Source organism: Emydura macquarii, unplaced genomic scaffold, assembly GCF_026122565.2.
Source record: "Emydura macquarii macquarii isolate MOO-44397 ecotype Brisbane River unplaced genomic scaffold, CSIRO-AGI_Emac_v2 contig_1386, whole genome shotgun sequence".
NCBI lineage: Eukaryota > Metazoa > Chordata > Testudines > Chelidae > Emydura > Emydura macquarii.
Genome location: NW_027131523.1, coordinates 1,920,842 through 1,942,322, shown reverse-complemented (window position 1 = coordinate 1,942,322; position 21,481 = coordinate 1,920,842). Strand labels below are relative to the sequence as shown.

General features: G+C 64.2%; 2 protein-coding genes across 4 annotated transcripts; one reads left to right on the top strand and one right to left on the bottom strand.

Annotated features, from left to right (window-relative positions):
* Positions 1–4: 4 nt before the first annotated feature.
* Positions 5–4,075, bottom strand: RIBC1 (RIB43A domain with coiled-coils 1). 2 transcript variants are annotated; one of them, XM_067552218.1, is made up of 8 exons: positions 4,000–4,075; positions 2,540–2,664; positions 2,020–2,101; positions 1,435–1,779; positions 1,071–1,189; positions 677–904; positions 383–549; positions 5–197 (listed from the first exon to the last, which is right to left on the bottom strand). In XM_067552218.1, exons 2-8 carry the CDS (start codon positions 2,654–2,656, stop codon positions 116–118), a joined length of 1,140 nt encoding a protein of 379 aa, XP_067408319.1. In that variant the 5' UTR covers positions 2,657–2,664; positions 4,000–4,075; the 3' UTR covers positions 5–115. The 2 variants fall into 2 exon arrangements, with proteins under 2 accessions (XP_067408319.1, XP_067408320.1); XM_067552219.1 differs by lacking the exon at positions 4,000–4,075 and adding an exon at positions 3,312–3,334.
* Positions 3,694–19,684, top strand: SMC1A (structural maintenance of chromosomes 1A). Of its 2 annotated transcripts, none has more exons than XM_067552116.1 (25): positions 3,694–4,063; positions 4,917–5,105; positions 5,532–5,644; positions 5,757–5,960; positions 6,403–6,641; positions 8,614–8,872; positions 9,313–9,453; positions 10,746–10,828; positions 11,187–11,394; positions 11,773–11,958; positions 12,307–12,486; positions 14,161–14,307; positions 14,511–14,648; positions 14,841–14,957; positions 15,575–15,681; positions 15,837–15,978; positions 16,197–16,342; positions 16,639–16,792; positions 17,002–17,100; positions 17,433–17,589; positions 17,770–17,924; positions 18,442–18,593; positions 18,837–18,906; positions 19,177–19,287; positions 19,480–19,684. In XM_067552116.1, exons 1-25 carry the CDS (start codon positions 3,955–3,957, stop codon positions 19,561–19,563), a joined length of 3,690 nt encoding a protein of 1,229 aa, XP_067408217.1. In that variant the 5' UTR covers positions 3,694–3,954; the 3' UTR covers positions 19,564–19,684. The 2 variants fall into 2 exon arrangements, with proteins under 2 accessions (XP_067408217.1, XP_067408216.1); XM_067552115.1 differs by having other exon boundaries at positions 16,990–17,100.
* Positions 19,685–21,481: the final 1,797 nt, after the last annotated feature.

Sequence of the window (21,481 nt, the reverse complement as noted above, 5' to 3'; positions counted from 1 at the left end):
TCCATGGCGGGATTGGAGGTGAGGCAGGGGGCGAATGGGGCACCTAGTTCATGGGGGTGGCGAGGGGGCATGTCCCCGGGGGCAGGGGGAGCGGAGGTGGCACCACGGGGCTGGGCTAGCGGCTGCTGGTGTTGAACTGCAGGTGGTACTGGGCGCCGGGCGGGTTGGTGTACACCTCCCTTTCCAGGTACTGCTGCCTGCAAGGCAAAGGGTGGGGCTTAGCTGCCAGCCTGGCCCCGCCCCTCCTAACCCCGCCCCTCCAATTCCTGCCCCGCCCAACCCCGCCCCTTGCTGCTGCCCCACCCCTCCTGAATCCCTAGCCCAGCTCCCTCTAGCCCCCCCGGCCCCTCCTCCCCCACCGCGGGGGTGGGGGGGCACTCACTGTGCCCGCTGCTCCTGCGCCAGCTGCTGGTTGTAGGCATCCAGGCCCTTCCTCAGCTGCTGCCGGCACAGGCGCTCCTCCACCTCCAGCGCCATGGCGGCGCGGGCTGCCAGCTGGTGCTGCACTTCCCACTCTGCCTCCCGCTGCCGCTCGGCCTCCCGCGCCCTCTGGAGGGCAAAGAGAGGGGCAGGTGAAGGGGGAGGGAACAGTGCCCTGATGCCCCCGGCCTGCGCTTCCCACGCCATCCGCCCCCCCCCGCTACGGGGATTCCCCCCCTTCCCTTCCCCTGCAGACCTGGTTCTCCTGCCGTTGCTGCTCCTGGGCTTGCCACACGGCCTCCACCTGCTCCGGGCTCAGGCCCTTCCAGCGGTCGGTGAGGATGCGGTGAGGCCCCAGCAGGCTCTGGGCCACGGCCGGGTCCTCTGTCAGCAGCTCCCCTGTCAGGTGGTTGTGGATCTCGGCTTGGTTGTCATCCTGTTCCCGCTGGCAGGCCCGCTGGCGCTGCTCCGCCACCTCCGCTGCCTGCGGGGAGAGGGGAGCAGCAGGTGAGGCCTGCTATCCCACAATCCCCTAGGCCGCAGAAGCCAGGCGTATTGTCCAGCCCACGGCAGGCTCGGTCAGCCCCACCCGCGGCACCCAGCCCTGCGCTCCCAGTCCCGCCAGTTCCCTGGCTGCGCTTAGGGGCTACCTGGGCCCGGTTGTAGTCAGCTGTGGCAAGGTCCTTGGCGCGGCGGCATTCGTCCTCCAGCAGGGCCAGTTGCTGTGCCCGCAGATCCAGCTCCACCCGCTTCTTATCCTCCAGGGTGTCTGCCGGGACAGCGTATGGAGCCCCCTGAGTGCATTTGCTCTGGGCGCCCAGGAGTCCTGGGTCCCCCCTGCTCTAACCCACTGGACCCCCCTCCTCTCCCCCACTACCCAGGAATCCTGACTCCCCCCCCCCCCCCCGCTGTAACCACTAGACCCTACTCCCTCCCATGGCTGGGGTTAGAAGGAATCCTGGCTCCCAGCCTTCCCCGCTCCCCCTACCCTAACCACTAGGCCCGTGCTCTCACCTGCATACTTGCTGTCGGCCAGGGCCTGCTGCCGCTCAGCGCGCTGCTCCTCCAGGCTGCGGCGCTGCTGCTGCTGCTGCAGCCGGCGCCGGGTGGTCAGCGCCAGGTCCTCGCCGGCAAAGCGCTGCAGGCTGGCGGGTCCGCAACGCGGGTCGTAGTCACTCACCCGGGCCGGGTGATCCTGGCGCAGCCTCCCAGGGCAGTACAGGTCCCACTCCCGCCGGGTGTGGGGAGGCTGCTCCTGCTCCCGGAACTCCTGCACAGCTTGGTGGAGGCGCCGTGCCCGCTCTCGCTCCTCTGCCTCCAGCATCTGTGCCACCCGGTCGCACAGCACCCGCTCAGCGTCTGCGGGGAAAGAGGGTCAGACCCCCTGCGCCCCCACCAGACAGTGTTCCTGCCCCGCTCCCACACAGCACCCCCTGCCGGAGGTAGCTGGGATCTCCCCCGACAGCCAGCGCTCATCTTGGGCAGAGATAGAGGAGCTGCAGTGTCATGCCTTCTCACCCGCCTGGCCCCCTGTTGCTCTCTGGTGATGGGGGTCCGGGGCTCCCCCAGAGATCAAGGGGGGCAAAGCAGAGCTCTCACCGTAGCTCTCATCCCGCTGCTTCTCCATTTCCTCTCTCAGCTTGCGCTCCTCCACTTGACTCTTCAGGGCTTCTACATCCACCTAGGTGGGAGAAGGGCAGGGGAGAAGTACCAGAGAAGCGTAAATCCTCCCCGGAGTCCTGACTCCCTCAACAACCAGACCTAACTCCCTTCCCAGCGCCAGGGATAGACTGCCGGCCTGCAGTCTGACCCAGTCCCTCCCGTCTGGTGTCTGTGAGGTGGCTTCTGAGTGAAATGAGGTGCTGGGTCTCAGCTTGTTCCGTAGCCGCTGGCGCCCAGGCTTAGCGGGGTTCCCTGACATCTGGAGGGGTGACGGAGGTGCAGGGGCTGAAGAGCGGATGCCCTTCAGAGAGGGGGGCGCATGGGAGCCGTGTGTGTAAGAGCCCTCCCCAGTCAGCAGCTGTCTCTGCCCTAGGTTCTGAGCGGGGGAGGATCCGATCCAGCCCCTCTCCCAGGGCTGCCCCCCCCGGAGGATGCAGCGGGTCCCTGTGGGGCTCACCCCCATGGTGCGGTAGCGTGCGTTGAAGATGCGGCTCTGCCGCTGCTTCTCTTGCTCCCTTCGCGCCTCGACAGCGGCCGCCTCCTTGCTCTCCGGCGGCAGGTCCACTTTGTGCATCTCTGCGCCTACGGGGCAGGAAGGAAACTTAGAACCCAGGAGCCCTGGCTCCCAGCCCCCCTGCTCTAACCACTAGCCCACACTCCCCTCCCAGAGCTGGGGAGAGAACCCAGGTGTCCTGGCTCCAGGGAAGGGGCGGAGGGCATAGCTTCCTATGGAGCTGTGGGTCTTTGCCCATGGAAGATCTGGGGGGGACCTTTCCACACTGGCAGGGGAGGGGTGAAATCTGGGTGCCCCGGGGGTGGACGTGGGGAATTATATTCCTCCCACCTGCCCCCGAGCTTTGCCCCTCACAGCCACAAGTTACCCTCTGACGCCCACGCCCTGCCCCACACCCTGCCCTCTGACCCCCACACCCCATCCCACGCCCTGCCCTCTGACCCCCACACCCTACCCTCTGACCCCCACACCCTGCCCTCTGACCCCCACACCCCATCCCACGCCCTGCCCTCTGACCCCCACACCCTGTCCTCTGACCCCCACACCCTGCCCCACACCCTGCCCTCTGACCCCCACACCCTGCCCTCTGACCCCCACACCCTGCCCCACGCCCTGCCCTCTGACCCCCTCTCGTCAATCTTGGACCCACTGGCTGTGCCCTCTGACCCCTGGCCCCCTTGTGCTGACCTCTGACCCCCTCACCCCGTCCCCTGACCTTTAACCCCTGACCCCCTCGCCTCTCTCTCTCTCTCTCTCTCTCTCTCTCTCTCTCTCTCTCTCTCTCTCGCTCTGTTTGGAGCTCGGTCTCCCTGGTAACGGGACAACCCATTCCCGTGCCCACCCCCCCGCTTCCACCACCCCACTTGGTGCCGTCCAACCGCCCCTTTATGCAAAGGAGGCCTATCCGCGGGGAGAGGCGCCAGCGGGAGGGGGCGGAGCTCTTCATGCAAATGACCCTCTGGAGGCGGACCTGTGAGCAGGCCTCGTAACCAGGGGGGCGGGGCATCACATGCAAATAAGTCTCTTCGGCGCGGCCCTTTCCTCAGGGAAAGAGCGCAGGGGGCGGGTCCCGATATGCAAATCTGGCTCCGCGGCTCGGCCCTGTCAGCGGCCGGACAACGGAAGGAGCCGCGCGCTCTATGCAAAAGAGCGCACCTTAGCCCCTCCCCCACCGGCGGAGGGCTGGGGTCTCGCGGGAAGTGGCGCCTCTCGCGAGATCGACTCTGTTGGCGGCCGCGGCGGCGGGGTTGAGTGTGTCCGAGCCGGCGGCCGCGGTTCCCGCCCCGCCGCCAGTGGGCCACCGTAGCCCCCCCCGCCCCCCCTCCCCCGGGCCCCGCGGCCCCCCGCCCCGCTCCGCCATGGGGTTCCTGAAGCTGATCGAGATCGAGAACTTCAAGTCTTACAAGGGGCGGCAGATCATCGGGCCCTTCCGGAGATTCACGGCCATCATCGGGCCCAACGGCTCCGGTGAGAGACAGCCCCCCCGCCCCCGGGGGTGGTACGGCCCATGGAACCCCACCTCCCCACGGGGGGGGGCGGGGATGGTACGGCCCAGGGAACCCCACCTCCCCACGGGGGGGGGGGCGGGGATGGTACGGCCCAGGGAACCCTACCTCCCCACGGGGGGGGGCGGGGATGGTACGGCCCAGGGAACCCTACCTCCCCACGGGGGGGGGGCGGGGATGGTACGGCCCAGGGAACCCCACCTCCCCACGGGGGGGGGGGGCGGGGTTGGTACGGCCCCGGGACCCCCACCCCCCCACGGGGGGGGGGCGGGGATGGTACGGCCCAGGGAACCCCACCTCCCCATGGGGGGTATGTGTGTGGGGATGGTACAGTCTGCATAAACCTCCCCCCCACACAGGAAGGCTATGGTACATTGAACCCCAACTGTCCATGGAAATCACTCCCCGTTGAAGGGATAGAGGGGGGATGGTGCGCTTCATGGGAACCCCCCCCATGGGGGGCAGTGGAATCCATGGAACTGCCCAGTGACGAATGGTACAGTTCATGGAGATCCCCCTCCCCCCCCGGGATTGAAGCAAGATGGTGCTGTCCATGGAAACCACCCCTCATTGAAGGGTTAGAGGGGGGATGGTGCACTCCATGGAAACCCCCCTGTGGGGGGAGGTGCAGTCTTTGAGACCCCCCCCATTTGGGGGGAACGGGGAATGGCCTGGTCCATTGACCACCCCCTCCCTGGGGGGGATGGCACAGTCCAGAGGACAAGTCCTCCCTGGAAGGCACGTGGTACAGTCCATGCCCTCCTCCCCCCATGGGCGCCCCCAGTGCTGATCCCCCCCCCCCCCGCCTCCCCCAGGGAAGTCGAACCTCATGGACGCCATCAGCTTCGTGCTGGGCGAGAAGACGAGTAACCTGCGGGTGAAGACGCTGCGGGACCTGATCCACGGGGCGCCCGTGGGCAAGCCGGCCGCCAACCGGGCCTTCGTCAGCATGGTGTACTCCGAGGGCGGGGCCGAGGACCGCACCTTCGCCCGCGTCATCGTGGGTGAGGGGCGGGGCTGGGCGGGGGCACGATACTCTGGCGGTCGGGGCCGGGCACTGGGGCATGTGATGCTGGGCAGGGGGTGCTGAGGGACCCTGAGCTGCAGGGAGCGGGTGCTGTCCCCTTGCAGTCGGGGCTGGGTGCTGGGCGTGGGGCACTTGGGGGTGCCGTGGGGTAGCGGGCTGGGCAGGGGACGCTCTCCCCTGGCAGTCGGGGAGGGTGCTGGTGGGTGGGGGTACTGGGGGCACTGTGGTGGTGGGGGGCGGCGGCTGGGCAGGGGGCACTCTCCCTTGGCAGTCGGAGGGCGCCGGGGGTGGTGGGCAGGGGTGCTGGGGGGGGCTGTGGCATGGGGGGGCTGGGTGAGGGCACTCCCCCCTGGCAGTCGGGGAGGGTGCCGGAGCACAGGGCCTGACCCACCATCTCTTGCAGGGGGCTCGTCCGAGTACAAGATCAATAACAAAGTGGTGCAGCTGAGCGAGTATAGTGAGGAGCTGGAGAAACTGGGGATCCTCATCAAAGCCAGGAACTTCCTCGTCTTCCAGGTGTGGGGTGGGGGGATACGGGGATGGCCTGTGGGTCTGATCCGGGGGGAGGGGCAAACACCAGACCGGCTGGCTCCGTGGGTCTCACCCCGCCCTGTTCCGCTGTCCACAGGGGGCAGTGGAGTCCATAGCCATGAAGAACCCCAAGGAGCGCACGGCGCTGTTCGAGGAGATCAGCCGCTCGGGGGAGCTGGCCCAGGAGTACGACAAGCGCAAGAAGGAGATGGTGAAGGCGGAGGAGGACACGCAGTTCAACTACCACCGCAAGAAGAACATCGCTGCCGAGCGCAAGGAGGCCAAGCAGGAGAAAGAGGAGGTGGGGCAGGAGCTGATGGCTTCTCTGGGCCCAGGGGGTGGGGCAGGATCCGTATGGGAAGCGGTGGAGTCTGGGGCGTTAGGAGAAGTGAGGCAGGCTCTGGAGGCTGGGATGGGGGTCTCTGGGGTGCTTGGGGCTGGCTGGGCTCTAGCGATGGGGCCTTTAGGAGGAGGTGGGTGGGGGCAGGTGGGTTCTAGTGGGTGGGGGTTGCGGGGCAGGTGGGAGTGGGGTGGAATCTGGAGGTTGTGAGGGGGTGGGTGAGGGGCCGGTGGGGCAGGCGGAAGAGGCTGGGCACGTAGGACGAAGGTGGAGTGGGGGCTGGGTTGGGGGGATGGAAGAGGGAGGAGGGGGAGCTGGGATCTCTAGTGGGGCGAGGTTTCTGAGGGGCTGGGGCGGGAGATGGGAGGCGACCTGGTGTTTACTCCACACGTGCCGTGGGCAGGCGGACCGGTACCAGCGGCTGAAGGACGAGGTGGTGCGGGCCCAGGTCCAGCTGCAGCTCTTCAAGCTGTACCACAACGAGGCGGAGATCGAGAAGCTGAACAAGGAGCTGGGCTCCAAGAACAAGGAGATCGACAAGGACAAGAAGCGCATGGACAAAGTGGAGGACGAGCTCAAGGACAAGAAGAAGGAGCTGGGCAAGATGATGAGGGAGCAGCAGCAGATCGAGAAGGAGATCAAGTGAGGGCGGCGTGCGCTAGAGCTTGGGTTCTAGAACAGGTGGAGGCCATGCTCTAGAATGGGGCTGGGAGATGCTGGAGCCGAAGGGTGTGCTCTAGAGCACTGGCCGTTCTGACCTAGAACTGGAGAATGAACACGTTCTGGATCAGCACTGCAGGATGGGAAAGATGGTTCTAGATCAGGTCACTGCATGCTCTAAAATGGGGGAGGGTTCTATCTTGTGTCCCTGGCCACTCCAAAACGGCACTTCCCCTTCTAGGTCCAGGGGACAGGCTGGGATGGGGACAATACAGCTGGGCCTTGGTCTAGAGCTTGAGTGATGGCAGCTGTACTCTGGAATCTGTGGCTGTACTAGAAAGGGGACAGCTGTGCTGTAAAATTAGGGCTGTGCTCTAGAATGGGACACGACACCATGGGTTAGGGGCTGGCTCTAGAATGGGGGTGAGATGGTGGCGGACTCTAGAACATGAGTATGTATTGCTGTGCTCTAGAGCCAGTGTGGTCAGCTAGAACAGGAATGGGGATAGGGCTGCTCTCCAGAACTGGAGGTGAGAGTCTAGAAAGGGAGGGGAGGCAGGGCTGCTGCTTGCATGTGCTGTGGGCTAGAAAGAGGAGGACTTGGTCCAGCGAGGAGCCCCGTGTAGAATGAAGGGACACTAAGACAGTCTTGGGCATCTTAGATGCAGTCTAAAGGGAGTTGGGTCTAGAGCTGGGGGTGCCTGTGTACTCCTTATTAGGGTGGGATGGAAGTGTGGTCTCAAACTGAGCTGGGTCTCGAACCGACGTGGGGGCAGCAGTATGTTCTGAGTAAGGTTGTCTGAAGCCAGCGCAGTCACATTACAGCCTAGAATGGAGCTGGGTCTAAAACTTGACCTGGGCTGGAATGAGATGATGACATTTAGGAGCGTGAGGATTCTGTTCTCAGTAGTGTGGTCTAGAACATTGCATTGTCTAGAATAAGGGGTGGTCATCCAAGGAGGTTAGGTCTGACTAGCTCGACATGGGTGCTGTCTAGAATGGGAGTGGTGATGGAGCAGTGTGGAGTGGGGCTTGTTCTAGAATGAGGGCGGTAGTGGTCCCTTCTGGAAACACGACTGGTCTAGAACAGGAGGTGGTGGGGCAGGAATGTGGGTGAACTATAAATTGGGTGACCTGGAGCAGTATGGCCATGAGCTCTAGAATAAGGTAATGTATAATGCGGCCGGGAACGCTGTCTAGATCTGCATTGCGTGGTCTAGGATGCTCCTCTGGTACCCTCTAGAACAGAGGTCCCCAAACAGGCGCGGCCCCGGAACGTTTGGGGGGGGGGCAGGGAGGGAGTGCCACAAAGCTCTGCTCTGGTCTTGCCCCCAGCCACGGCATTTTGCTCCCAGCCCCTGGCACGGCCATGGCGCCTTGGCCCCCAGTTACAATCCCCTGACTGTAGCCTCACTCCCAGCCCCGACCGTGGCCCCACTCCCAGATGGGAGGGGTGGGGGCCACCGACAGAAGTAAGGGGGGCACAGGGTCAAAAGTTTGGGGACCACTGCTCTAGAAAAAGGAGGTGTTGCTGTCTAGGTTGGGTGGCTTAGAACAGGATGGATGTATATTCCAGAAATACTGATCTAGAGCACGTCAGGTGATGCTGGCTAGGTGGGATGGCCCAGATTCGGGTGACTGCACTCTAGAATGAGCAGCTCACGCTGGCTAGGTTGGGGCAGATGGCATGTCTAGGTCAGGCAGCCTGGATCGTTACGTATGGTCTAGAAACAGGGTGATTTGGAACAAAGGAGGAGGCTGTGTCTAGGTTGGGTGGCCTAGAACCTCGTCTCTGTGTGGTCGAGAGCAAGGTCGGTGACGTTGTCTAGATTGCGTTGTCCAGAACAGCATAGACGTGTACCTTAGAAGCGCTGCAATCTAGACCGGAGCAGGTGGGCCGCCTCCTAGGATACTGCAGTGGGGATCTGGAACCCATGGTGCCCCCCTTCCCCAGGGAGAAGGACTCCGAGTTGAACCAGAAGCGGCCGCAGTACATCAAAGCCAAGGAGAACACGTCTCACAAGATCAAGAAGCTGGAGGCCGCCAAGAAGTCTCTGCAGAACGCCCAGAAGCAGTACAAGAAGCGCAAGGGTGACATGGACGAGCTGGAGAAGGAGATGCTGTCGGTGGAGAAGGCTCGGCAGGAGTTCGAGGAGCGCATGGAGGAGGAAAGCCAGAGCCAGGGGCGAGACCTCACCCTGGAGGAGAACCAGGTACGGGGACGGGGGGCTCGGCGGGGGGCACTCTTCCCTGGCAGGCAGTGCTGGCCGCTGGGGGTGCTGGCTGTTGCCTGTGGATGACGCCCTGAACCATTGTCTTTATTTAGATATTTTTATTTGAGGTGCTGGGACATGAACCCTGGCATCCGGCTCAAATCTGGGGATCCCATTCTGCCCCCCTGCAGTTTCAGTTAGGGACAGGATTTTCCTTCACTTCCTGTCCTAAATTGTGCGGCGTTGCTGTTTCCCAGTTGCCTGAGAGGTGGCTGCATCTCAGTGCCGGGCGAGCCATCCCTGGGCAGTGTTATGTGTCTGTTCCCCAGCTCCCCACCCCAGAGGTGGCTGCATCTTGGCGCCAGGTGAACCTGCCCCGGGCAGCGGCACTGTGCAGCTGGGATTTGACGCTGTTGCCCTCCTGATCTTTCCCCTTGCAGGTGAAGAAGTATCACCGGCTGAAGGAAGAGGCCAGTAAGAGAGCAGCCACACTGGCCCAGGAACTGGAGAAATTTAACCGGGACCAGAAAGCGGATCAGGATCGGCTGGACCTGGAGGAGAGGAAGAAAGTGGAGACGGAGGTGAGTCAGGACTTGGAATCCCTCCTTGATTTCCCTGCCCTGCCCCTGACCTGTGACCCCCCCCCCATGCTGCCAGGATCCCCCCCCCCCGGCCCCATCTCTGCTGCTCATGCTGCCCACCTCTCACTGTTGGGATCCTTCGCCAATTTCTCCTCCTCCTCGTGACCCGTCCGTGCCCAGGGCAGCCACCTGAAAATGCCACGGTCAGGGCAGGCTGCAAAACGAGAGCCGAGTCTCCCAGCACTGGTGAGTGACACTGAAGTCAGACTTCCCAACCAGCCACAAACAGTGCTTCTGATTGCCCGCACTGGTCATCGAGAAGCTAACATAAAACACACACAGCCCCCTTCACTGCATGCCAGTCTGTGGCTCCCAACCAGCCACTAGGGCCAGTAAAGAGATCAGTCATTTAAACTCTCTGCTCTTCACCAGAAAGGGTCTCCTGACCCGAAGGGTCAGCCACATTGCCAGATCAATGTATGTTTGGATCTTACCCAAACCCCCACGCTGCCAGCCAGTCCTTTAGTGACGAAAACGGAAGGTTTATTATAAAAGGAAAGAAAGAAACGATAAGAGCAATGTTCAGTCCGACACCGTCCCTCTGGTTACATCCAGGACCTGGACGGTCTCAGTCCTTTGATTCACAGCTTCAGTTCAGTTGCAGAGGAGTTGATCCAGAGGCAGGCTGGAGGCTGAAGACAAATGGACGGGGTGGCAGCTGCCTTTTATGGCCTTTGCCAGGCTGCTTGTGGAAATGTACAGGCATGAGTTGGAGTCCAGGGTGACACGAGTGAATCCTGGTGACTCCTCAGGTGTATCCCTGGCTTCTCCCCCTGGGCCCCTGTAAGCAGGCGCGTGCTGCAGCCCTCCTGTCCGGGGTGTCGGCCAGACACAGCGCAATAGGACAAGCAGATGAAACCATCTCCATCACTTCCATCGCACACCCAGCACGTGAACACAAACATCGTCCTCTCATGTCGCACGTCACAGCCTGTCTAACGGCTCCTGCCCCGGCCTGTCTCACGTGGATCACTGCGATTCTGACGTCTTGATGTCACAAAATACGATAAATGCCCGCCTGCCCCCCCCCATCCAGCCAGCGTGACACTCCTCCTCTCACTTTTTTGCCCCGGCCGCGGCGGCCATCATCTGCCCAGAGGGCTGACAAGCTCCTTCCCGCTGGCTAAGCCCCCCTGGCTCAGAAGCGGGCCCTGCCACCAGCTCTTCCCCCACCTCCGGTGCAGCCGTCCGTCCGTCCGTCTGTCCCACCTCATGCTCTGCCTCTTCCCCAGGCCAAGATCAAGCAGAAGCTGCGGGAGATAGAGGAGAACCAGAAGCGGATTGAGAAGCTGGAGGAGTACATCGCTACCAGCAAGTATGCCCAGCCCAGCCGTGCCGCGGGCCTGTCGGGGCCAGGCGCTGGGGAGTGCCGTGGGGCAGGGAGCCATGGGGGGGCTGGGCAAGGGGCGCCAGTCAGGGGCACTGGGGGGCAGGGAGCCGGGAAGGGGCGCTCTGCCCTGGCAGTCAGGGCCGGGTGCTGGGGGGCACCGTGGGGCAGGGAGCCGGGAGGGAGGGATGCTGGGCAGGGGGCGCTTTCCCACGGCAGTCAGGGCCGGGTCCTGGGGGGCAGTCAGCGCTGGGCGCAGTGGGGGGGACGCCATGGGGCAGGGAGCCGGGCGGGGGGCTCGGCCAGGGGCGCTCTCCCCTGAGCCGCTCGCCGGCGACCCCCGCAGGCAGTCGCTGGAGGAGCAGAAGAAGCTGGAGGGGGAGCTGACGGAGGAGGTGGAGCTGGCCAAGCGGCGTATTGATGAGATCAACAAGGAGCTGAACCAGGTGATGGAGCAGCTGGGGGACGCCCGGATCGACCGCCAGGAGAACAGCCGCCAGCAGCGCAAGGCCGAGATCATGGAGAGCATCAAGCGCCTCTATCCCGGCTCCGTGGTGCGTGCCGGGGGGCGTTGTGTGTGGCTGCGGGGAGGGGATCTAGGGGGCGCTAGCTCCCCCATGCGCTTGGGGGTGGGGCCGGGTCCCTGGCGCAGTAATTTTGGGGCGAGGGGGACCCTGGGAGGGGCCGGTTGCCTTGCTGGGACGGGGGGTTGGGTGGTCTCCGGGGTGGGGTCTCTGGCAGAGGAAGGGGGGCTCTGGGACGGGAGGAGATGGGGGACGGGGGGGGGCTATGCAATGGGCATGGGGGGGTCTCTGGGAAGGGGCTGGGTTTCCGGCAGGGGCGTGGGTGGAAGGGTCTCTGGGACAGCAGGGAGTCGGGCTGGGATCTGGCAGCGGGGGGCCCTGCCCCACTCACCGCTCCCCCCCCCGCAGTACGGGCGGCTCATCGACCTGTGCCAGCCCACGCAGAAGAAATACCAGATCGCCGTCACCAAGGTGCTGGGCAAGAACATGGACGCCATCATCGTGGACTCGGAGAAGACGGGCCGCGACTGCATCCAGTACATCAAGGAGCAGCGGGGCGAGCCGGAGACTTTCCTCCCCCTTGACTACCTGGAGGTGAGACCCCCCCATGCCCTCCGGGAGAGGGAACCCCCCCCCCTGTCGGTGAGAGGCGCGCGCCACCCCCAGAGTGCCTGCGGGCTCCTGGGCAGCCCTAGGTGCCCCAGTGCCATGGGTAGCAATGGGTCCCTGGTTGTCCCCCTTTGCCGTCCCTCCCCCCATCTCGCCTCCTCTGCTCCCCCAGCCTGTTAGCGCAGCTGCCAGTGGTGATCCTGCTCACCCGCTCGCCCTGACCTTGTCCCTTGCCAGCTCCCCCCCCCAGCGTCCCCCTCCCTGGTCCTCCTGGAACCTCTCTGTGATCTGCCCCCCCTCACCCGCAGCCTCCTGCCATCTCTCCCCCCACAGGTGAAGCCCACCGACGAGAAGCTGCGGGAGCTGAAGGGGGCGAAGCTGGTGATTGACGTGATCCGCTACGAGCCGCCGCACATCAAGAAGGCCCTGCAGTACGCCTGCGGGAACGCCCTGGTGTGCGACAACGTGGAGGACGCCCGGCGCATCGCCTTCGGGGGGCACCAAAGACACAAGGCGAGCCGCGAACCCGGGCGTCCTGGCTCCCAACCCCCTTCCCAGAGCTGCAGAGAGACCTCACAAGTCCTGACTCCCAACCCTTTCCCCTGCTCCAACCACTAGCCCCCACTGCCCTCCCAGAGCCTGGGAGAGAACCCAGGAGTCCTGGCTCCCTGCCTCCCCCTGTTCTAACCACTAGCCCCCACTCCCCTCCCAGAGCTGGGGAGAGAACCCAGGAGTCCTGGCTCCCAGCCCCCCCTGAACTTTTGCTCAGTAGCTCTCGCTTCCTGTCTCTGACTTTCTTCCCCATCGTGGGGCTTTGTGGGGGCTGGAGCAGAATTGTCGCCATCTCAGCCTGGCAGGGACCTCGCGGGGGCGTCCAACCCGGCCCCCGGCACTGAGGCGGGACCGAGACAACCTAGACCAGCCCCGCCGGGTTTGTCCCACCCGTCCTTGCCAGTCCTCCGACGCAAGGCGATCCGGTCCCAGCGCTTCGCTGCCTGGCGAGCCGGGAAGCTTTTCCTGGCCTCAGTTCCCCTTGCTGCAGATCGAGTCCTTTGCTTCTTGTCCTGCCAGCAGCGCACACGGAGAACAGCTGGTCTCCAGCCCCCTTAGCGGAGCTGACGCCTGTTATGAGCCCCCCCGGACTAAACGCGCCCCGTTTCGTAACCTTTCTCCCTCGGTCAGGATTGCTAAACCTGGACCGTCTTTGCTGCTCTCCCCTGGCCGCTCTTGTTTGGCCCCATCTTTCCTCACGTGCAGCGCCCCGAACCAGACCCAGGACTCCAGCTGGGGCCTCCCCAGTGCCGAGAACAGCGGGACAGCATCGCCCCCCGTGTCTGACCTACGGCGCTCCCACTAATACATCTTAGCCTTTTTGACAGCCGCATCCCATAGCGGGTTCTCCTTCGATCTGCGACCTGCTTTACCCCCAGTCCCCCTTATCTCACCCCCAGACCCCACTGCCCTTCCGGGGCTGGGGAGAGAACCCAGGAGTCCTGGCTCCCGGCCGCCCCCAGCCAGTTATTCCCATGGTGCACTTGCACATTTGTTTTTGGTTTTTTTCCCCCTCCTCAGCGACGTCCTTCGCGCTCGCCTTCAGCGCGTCTCAGCTTCCTGAATTCAGACCCCGGCTCCAATTTGTTGCGGGTGTTTTTGAACCCTTATCCTGCTCCTGAAGGCCGGGCGACTCCTGGTTCGGCGTCGGCTGCAGATTTTACAAGCACATTCTCCGCTCCATGACTCGAATCATTCGTGGCAGTGTGGAGTCGCCCCTGCCCCGGGAGTTAGGCGCGCTGTCTCCGTTTGACAGCGGCCCTTAGTCTTTGAGGACGGTTTTTCCACTCGCCTGATAGTCATTTCTAGCCCACCTGTCCCTAGTTCGCTCTGAGAACGTCGCGTGGGACTGGGTCCAAAACCCGGCTGAAATCGAGATCTATCACGTCTGCAGCTTCCCCCCGTCCTTTAGGCCAGTGACGCTGGCAAAGCAGGAGTCGGTTGGTCTGGTGTGATTTGTTCTACAGATCCAGGCCTGTTCCTTATCTCCTCCAAACGGCTCCGGCATCTTCCCAGGCGGCCTGGGCGGTGACTCTGAGCCTTGCCCCGGCTCCAGTGTGTTGTGAGGGAGGCCGCGCCCGGCCCAGCGCACTGGGGTAAGCCGTGCCCTGACCTGCCCTGCTCTCGCCCCTGCAGACGGTCGCCCTGGACGGCACTTTGTTCCAGAAGTCGGGGGTGATCTCTGGAGGTGCCAGTGACCTGAAGGCTAAGGCCCGGCGTTGGGACGAGAAGGCCGTGGATAAGCTGAAGGAGAAGAAGGAGAGGCTGACGGAGGAGTTAAAGGTGAGGAAGGCTGCCAGAAAGCGAGGGATTTGGGGGGTCAGATCCAGTAGCAGGCACTCTCCCCTGGCAGTCAGTGCTGGGAGCTCAGTGTTGTGCGGCGTTATGTGTGGCTGTTCCCCAGCTGCCCCGCCCCAGAGGTGGCTGCATCTCAGCGCCAGGAGAGTCCTCAGGCTGTTGTTAAAATCCCCTTCTGTGCCTTTTAGGAGCAAATGAAAGCCAAGCGCAAGGAGGCTGAGCTGCGGCAGGTGCAGTCCCAAGCCCACGGCCTGCAGATGCGGCTGAAATACTCCCAGAGCGACTTGGAACAGACCAAGACCCGTCACCTCGCCCTGAACCTGCAGGTAGGGGGGCCAGCAACTGCCCTGGGCTGCCGCCCTCGGCTCGGCCCTGTCTGCCCCCTTCGCCCCGACACTGGTTCCCGGCAGGGGGTGTCGCTGGTGGGGTCATGAGGGCAAAGGGGCAAGGGCCGGGCGGGGGGAGGGGAGGGGATCGGGGCCTGGGTGATCAGCCCCCCCATCTGCCTCCCCCCGCAGGAGAAGTCGAAGCTGGAGAGCGAACTGGCCAACTTCGGGCCCCGAATCAACGACATCAAACGAATCATCCAGGGCCGGGAGCGGGAGATGAAGGATCTCAAGGAGAAGATGAACCAGGTGAGGGCCCCCTCCCCCCCCCCCCCCGGCTCCTGCTGCAATGCATTGTGGGAGTGGTAGTCCACAGGGTGTCCTGCTGCAATGCATTGTGGGAGTGGTAGTCCACAGGGTGTCCTGCTGCAATGCATTGTGGAGGGCGTAGTCCCTTTTGCATTGCTTTTGCCTGCCTCCTTGCTGCAGTGCATTATGGGGGTTGCTCTGCGCCCCGTGTCCTGGTGTACTCTGCTGCAAGGCATTGTGGGGGATGTAGTCCATAAGGCATGATTCTGCTGCCCTCCTGCTGCAATGCATTATGGGGGATGTAGTCCATGTGGTGTTGCCCTGCCCCACTCCCCTGCTGCAGTGCATCATGGGGGAATGCAGTCCATATGCGGACCCTGTTGCATCCTGGGGGGTGTAGTCTTTGGCTGTGCTGACGGCTCGGCCTCTCCGCTCCTGACTGGTCTCTTCCTGTCCCACCTGAGATCATTTCACGGTGGAGTGTGGGGGACCGTGTTGAAGGCTCCTTGCTGGTGCCAGGTTGGTATCCCAGGGCCTGGAATGGGGGCGTGTCAGGGCCGGGGTAAGGGAGCCCCCCCAGCTGGGCTCTAGCAGTGCCCCTCCTTGCCCCCTGGCAGGTGGAGGACGAGGTCTTCGAGGAGTTCTGCCGGGAGATTGGGGTGAGGAACATCCGGGAGTTCGAGGAGGAGAAGGTGAAGCGGCAGAACGAGATCGCCAAAAAAAGGTACCAGCCTGGATGGGAGCCGGCGCCCCTAGAGGGGAAAGGCCCCGTGCCCCATTCCCCGCCCCCCTGGGGCCGGATGGGAGCTGGTGCCCCCTAGAGGGGAAAGAGGGGGGAGTCCTGCACTCTGACCCCCCCCCCCCCCCCCCATCCCTCAGGCTGGAGTTTGAGAACCAGAAGACCCGGCTGGGGATCCAGCTGGATTTCGAGAAGAACCAGCTGAAGGAGGACCAGGAGAAGGTGCACATGTGGGAGCAGACCGTCAAGAAGGACGAAGCCGAGATCGAGAAGCTCAAGAAGGTGCCCGGTTTGGCGGGGGATGGGTGTGGGGGAGGGCGGGATAGGAGGTGAGGGGGTGGGCAGTAGGGGGGGGCTCTTTTTCCTCCTCCTCCAGCCCTAGAGGACCCATATGGGTGGTGGTGGTGTGTGGGGCCCCTCCCAAGGAGCAGTCCTGGCAGTGGTGGGCGGGGCTCTGGTAGTGGTGGGCAGGGCTCACTCCCCCCATCCCTCCCCCGCAGGAGGAGCAGCGTCACATGAAGATCATCGACGAGACCATGGCCCAGCTGCAGGACCTGAAGAACCAGCACCTGGCCAAGAAATCCGAGGTCAATGACAAAAACCACGAGATGGAGGAGATCCGCAAGAAGCTGGGCGGGGCCAACAAGTGAGTGACAGCCAGGGGGCGGGGGTGGTGAGCCAGGCTCTGGCCCTCCCCACCTGGGGGGCGGGGCCACTGCATTGGAGGCAGGGCTCGGGAGTGACCTGGGCCCATTGGGGGCGGGGCAGGTGGAAGGGGGCGGGTCCCGTGCCTGGTAGATACTTATTGGAGGCGGGGCCAGTGAATGACCTGGGTCTGTTGGGACGGGGCCAGCAAGCAACCCAGGTCTATGCGGGGACGGATGGGCCCAGTGAGTGACCTGCTGGGGCCTGCCCCCCCTCACCCCGCCCCCCGCCCCGCAGGGAAATGACCCACCTGCAGAAGGAGGTGACGGCCATCGAGACGAAGCTGGAGCAGAAGCGCAGCGACCGGCACAACCTGCTGCAGGCCTGCAAGATGCAGGACATCAAACTGCCCCTCTCCAAGGGCACCATGGACGACATCAGCCAGGAGGAGGTGGGTGGGGGGGGCGTGCTGGCGGGGTGAACAAGGGGGAGGGGGCTGTGGTGCTATGGGATGGACGAAGTGGGGGGAGCCATGGGGGTGAATGGGTGGGGGGCAGATGGGGAGGGGGCACTCTGGGACGGGGTGCAGGGGAGGGGGCGGCCTTTCTCTTTCCTGCATCCCCCACTCAGCTGGTCCCATCTCCCCAGGGCGGGGCGCAGGGTGAGGAGCCGGTCAGCAGCTCCCAGCGCACCTCCAACATGTACGCCCGGGAGGCCCTGATCGAGATCGACTACGGCGACCTGTCCGAGGACCTCAAGGTGAGCAGGGCCTGCGGGACTCCCCGCCACTGGCGGTCCCGGGGCAGAGGGGCGGTGCCTAGGCAGGCGGGGGTCTCCGTGGAGACGACAGATGGGTTGTAAAATGGCCGAGGGTTCTAAAGTCTCCTCCCTCCAGGGCATAAGCCCCGCCTCCCTAAGGGATGGGGGTGGGGCAGGAAGGAAAGGCTACCCTCCCCCGCCCCTATGTCCTCTGAGCCCCTGGGATTGATCCGGGGGAAGGGTGAGATACTGGGGCCCGACGGAGGGAGTGGGTGGGGCATGAGTGGCTGGCTCCACCCCCTGCCTTTCTGCCCCGCCCCCTCTCCCCGCAGGACGCCCAGGCCGAAGACGAGATCAAGCAGGAGATGAACCAGCTGCAGCAGAAGCTGAACGAGCAGCAGAGCGTCCTCCAGCGCATCGCCGCCCCCAACATGAAGGCCATGGAGAAGCTGGAGAGCGTCCGGGACAAGTTCCAGGAGACCTCCGACGGTACCGGACACCTGGGTCCCGGCCCAGCCCAGGGAGGGGGGACGGGGACTAGTGGTTAGAGCAGGCGGCTGGGAGCCGGGAGGCCTGTGGCAGGCGAGTGGGGTCTATGGGTTGGAGCAGGGAGGGGAGGGGGGAGCCAGAACACCTGGGTCCCCTCTCAATTCCCCCCCCCCCCCGCAGAGTTTGAGGCGGCCCGGAAGCGCGCCAAGAAGGCCAAGCAGGCGTTCGAGCAGATCAAGAAGGAGCGCTTCGACCGCTTCAACGCCTGCTTCGAGTCCGTGGCCACCAACATCGACGAGATCTACAAAGCTCTGTCGCGGAACAGCAGCGCCCAGGTAAGCTCCGCCCCTGCTCTGGCCCCACCCCCGTCCTCTCCCTGCCTGCCCCCGCTGGGGCGACACCCCCCCTTTGACTCCGCCTCAACCCCCAGCAGGCAGCATGATCCCTGGCCGAGGTAGCCGGGGACCCCGTCCCGCAGTCCCCTGCCGGCTTGGGAGTTCGCTTCCATTGAGAGGCACGGGGCGCTTCACGCCTCTGCGAGCCGTCGGTGTCAGTCGCACGCGGGGCGGGTCACGCCTCTGCGAGCCGTCGGTGTCAGTCGCACGCGGGGCGGGTCACGCCTCTGCGAGCCGTCGGTGTCAGTCGCACGCGGGGCGGGTCACACCTCTGCGAGCCGTCGGCTCAGGCTCTCTGCAGACTCAAGCCGCGTCGCCTTTTTGAGCTTTCCTCCCCAGCCGCTGGAGCTGGAAGCGTGGTTGTTTTTTGTTTAACCTGAAAGTCGGGGTGTGGGGGCCGGCGGCTCCGCCCCGTTTACGCCCCACCCCCTAATGCTCCGCCCGTGCCCCTCTGCAGGCGTTCCTGGGCCCGGAGAACCCTGAGGAGCCGTACCTGGATGGAATCAATTACAACTGCGTGGCCCCCGGCAAGCGCTTCCGGCCCATGGACAACCTGTCCGGAGGGGAGAAAACTGTAGCCGCCTTGGCCCTTCTGTTTGCCATCCACAGGTGGGGGCTGGGAGCCCGGACTCCTGGGTTCTCTGCCCAGCTCTGGGAAGAAAGTTGGGGCTAGTGGGTCAGAGCAAGGGGGGCTGGGAGTCAGGACTCCTGGGTTCTCTGCCCGGTTCTGGGAGGGGAGTGGGGTCCAGGGGTGAGAGCAGGGGCTTGTGGGGCACAGCAGGACAGCATCCCCCACCCCCCATCCTGTGCCCCCAACTCCCCGTCACCTGCCCCTCTCCGCTCACTCCCCAGCTACAAACCCGCCCCCTTCTTCGTGCTGGACGAAATCGACGCCGCGCTGGACAACACCAACATCGGGAAGGTGTGTGGGGCAGCGGGGGAGGGGGGTATGTTTGGGGGCTGGGGGCTCTAGGGCCCAAGGTGTGGGGGAGAGGAATCAGGAAGTGGGGGGGGGGCTGAGGGCCTTGGGGAGTTTCCTGGGTTTCCCCCGGCAGATTAGAGGATTCTGGGGGAAGATGTGGGGCCAGGAGGAGCTGTGGCTGGGGTTGTGGGGTTTGTGGGGGTGGGGTGCGTTGGGGGGCTTTAGGGGACCCCCGTTGATTCCTCCCCCATGTGTGTCCCCCCCCCCCAGGTGGCCAACTACATCAAGGAGCAGTCAGCCTGCAACTTCCAGGCCATCGTGATCTCGCTGAAGGAGGAGTTCTACACCAAGGCCGAGAGCCTGATCGGGGTGTACCCCGAGGTACGGGGGCTGCGGGGGCCGGGGCGCCCCGGGCTGGGCTGCATGTGGGGGAGGGCACAGCTCTTGGCCCTGGGGGGGGGCACCCAGGGCGCGCGAGTGGGGCGCAGACCGAGGGTCCTGCCTGGGGTGGGGGGGTCGGTCTGTGGTGGGGGGCACAGATTTACTCCGTCTCTTGACCCCCCCTCTCCACAGCAAGGGGACTGCGTGATCAGCAAAGTGCTGACCTTCGACCTCACCAAGTACCCCGACGCCAACCCCAACCCCAACGAGCAGTAGCCGGCGGCGCCACGATGGGGGGGCAGGCCGTGTCCCCCCCGCCATTTATTTTAACCCTTTCATGGCCTCTGCCCTCGCCCCCGTTCTGCCTGGGGGTGGGGGGCACCCCCAGATCACCAGTGCAGTGTGTTTGTGTGTGTGTGTGTGTGTGTGGGGGGGCTATTAAGTAATCCCCTGCCGCTGAGGCCGGGGGGGTGACCTGTCTGCCACAGAACTGTGGCGGGGGGGGGGGGGGGCGGTTTTATCCTGGGGGGGGGGGGCGCTGATTCCCTCCCCGCCCCGATGCTATTTTTAGAATCATGCTATTTAACTCGCTTTTTAAGACAGGATGGGGGGGGGGCTGGAGACGGGGGCAGAGCAGGGGGGCCCGGGCTGTTGCTTTTCCAGTCCTGTCTCTGGGGGACGAGGGGGGTCGGGGGGGGGGCGCGTCACATGCACGTCTTTTTGTAATGAAATAAAGCCGATTTTCCCTTCCCTGGGTGGCTGTATGTCAGTTATTTGGGGGGGGGGGGGGTCGCCGGCTCAGACCTGCTCTGTGTGCGAGAAGGGCCCCTCCACAGGACAGTTGCCCCTGCCGGGGGGAACACACCCTGGGATGGGGCCTGGGCTCCCGGTGGGGGGGCTGCTCTGAAGGTGGAGGAAGACTGGGGGTCAGATCTCTGGGGTGAGACCTCCTGCCCCTGGCCCGTGCCTGGCCGGGCCGTGACCAGAGCCGAGCTGCCCCCAGCCGGAGCCAGTGCCTGGGGCTGCAAGGGGAAGGCAGGGAAAATCCAACCCGCTTCCCATGGGGCAGCCTGGTGGGGATGGGGGGGGGGGGGGTAACCTGCCTGACCCCGTCCAGGCCATGGGCTGGGGCTCTGAAGCAGTTGCTTAGCGTCAGACCGAGCTGTGAGGGGCAGAAGCATGTGGGGCAATCTCCTTGTCCCCCAAGATACGTTCCCCGGCACTAGCCCCAGTGCTGCTCAGCGAGCTGTCCCAGAGTTGCGTTCTATGCAGCTGTTCTCTGGCTGCCCCACCCCAGAGGGGGCTGCATCTCAGGGCTGGGCAAGCTGTCCACTGGGGCGTTATGTGCAGCTGTTCCGCAGCTGCCCTGCCCCAGAGATGGCTGCATCTCAGCGCTGCGGGAGCTCTCCCCTGAGCAGTTAATGCCTGTGTTTAACAGTTAAACTCCTAATTAGCAGTACAGTTATTTGCATTTTGTTTCCTTGGTAACGGGTCCCTGCATAAACTATTGGGTAGCTGGAGGGAGGGTATAACCTTTGAACTCTTGGCATCAGCCCTCCCCCCCCCCCATCCTGAGTGGGGGATGGGGGCCAGGACTCCTGGCTTCTCTCCCTGGCTTGGGAATGGGAGAAAGATCTAGTGGTTAGAGCAGGGGCAGGCAGCCCGGACTTCTGGTTTCGCTTGCAATCCATAGGGCCAAGTTTACTGCCCATCTGTGTGCCTCAGTTTCCCCTGCACTATATATGGGATAAGTCCTGCAGTTGTATTCCCACCCCCCCCACACACACACACACCACACATTTTGGTGTGGGTCTCTGGCTAGGAGCAGACCCCCCCCACTGGCATGGCTGACTCAGTTTCTCCCCCCTCCCCCCAGTGCAGGCGGCTGGTGGCGATTATAGGATACCAGGGCCTGATGCGTGGGAAGGGGGGGCTGAGAATGACTGCCCCCCCCTCAACCCACAAACCAAGACAGCTGGCTGTCTGTGCTTTGGGAGCAGGGGGAGGGGCCTGGCTGGGGGGGTGAAGGGTTTTGGGGCTGGGAGGTAGATGGGGGGCAGGGTGTTTTGTGAGAAGCAGGGTCTGGAAGTGGGGGGGTAGGAGGAGATTGGGAAGGGAGAGAACCCAGGCGTCCTGGCTCCAGCCCCCCTTGCTGGTGTGGCGAGGAAGGGGCCCAGGTGTGGAGTTCCAGGGG

Excerpts from the sequence above, each read along its gene's own strand:
- RIBC1 (XM_067552218.1), bottom strand. The coding sequence starts at position 2,656 with ATGCACAAAGTGGACCTGCCGCCGGAGAGCAAGGAGGCGGCCGCTGTC. Across the intron at positions 905-1,070 it reads CTGACTACAACCGGGCCCAG|GCAGCGGAGGTGGCGGAGCA; the intron begins GTAGCCCCTAAG and ends CTCTCCCCGCAG. Across the intron at positions 198-382 it reads GCGCAGGAGCAGCGGGCACA|GCAGCAGTACCTGGAAAGGG; the intron begins GTGAGTGCCCCC and ends TTTGCCTTGCAG.
- SMC1A (XM_067552115.1), top strand. The coding sequence starts at position 3,955 with ATGGGGTTCCTGAAGCTGATCGAGATCGAGAACTTCAAGTCTTACAAG. Across the intron at positions 15,682-15,836 it reads AACGAGATCGCCAAAAAAAG|GCTGGAGTTTGAGAACCAGA; the intron begins GTACCAGCCTGG and ends CCCATCCCTCAG. Across the intron at positions 17,590-17,769 it reads GTTCCAGGAGACCTCCGACG|AGTTTGAGGCGGCCCGGAAG; the intron begins GTACCGGACACC and ends CCCCCCCCGCAG.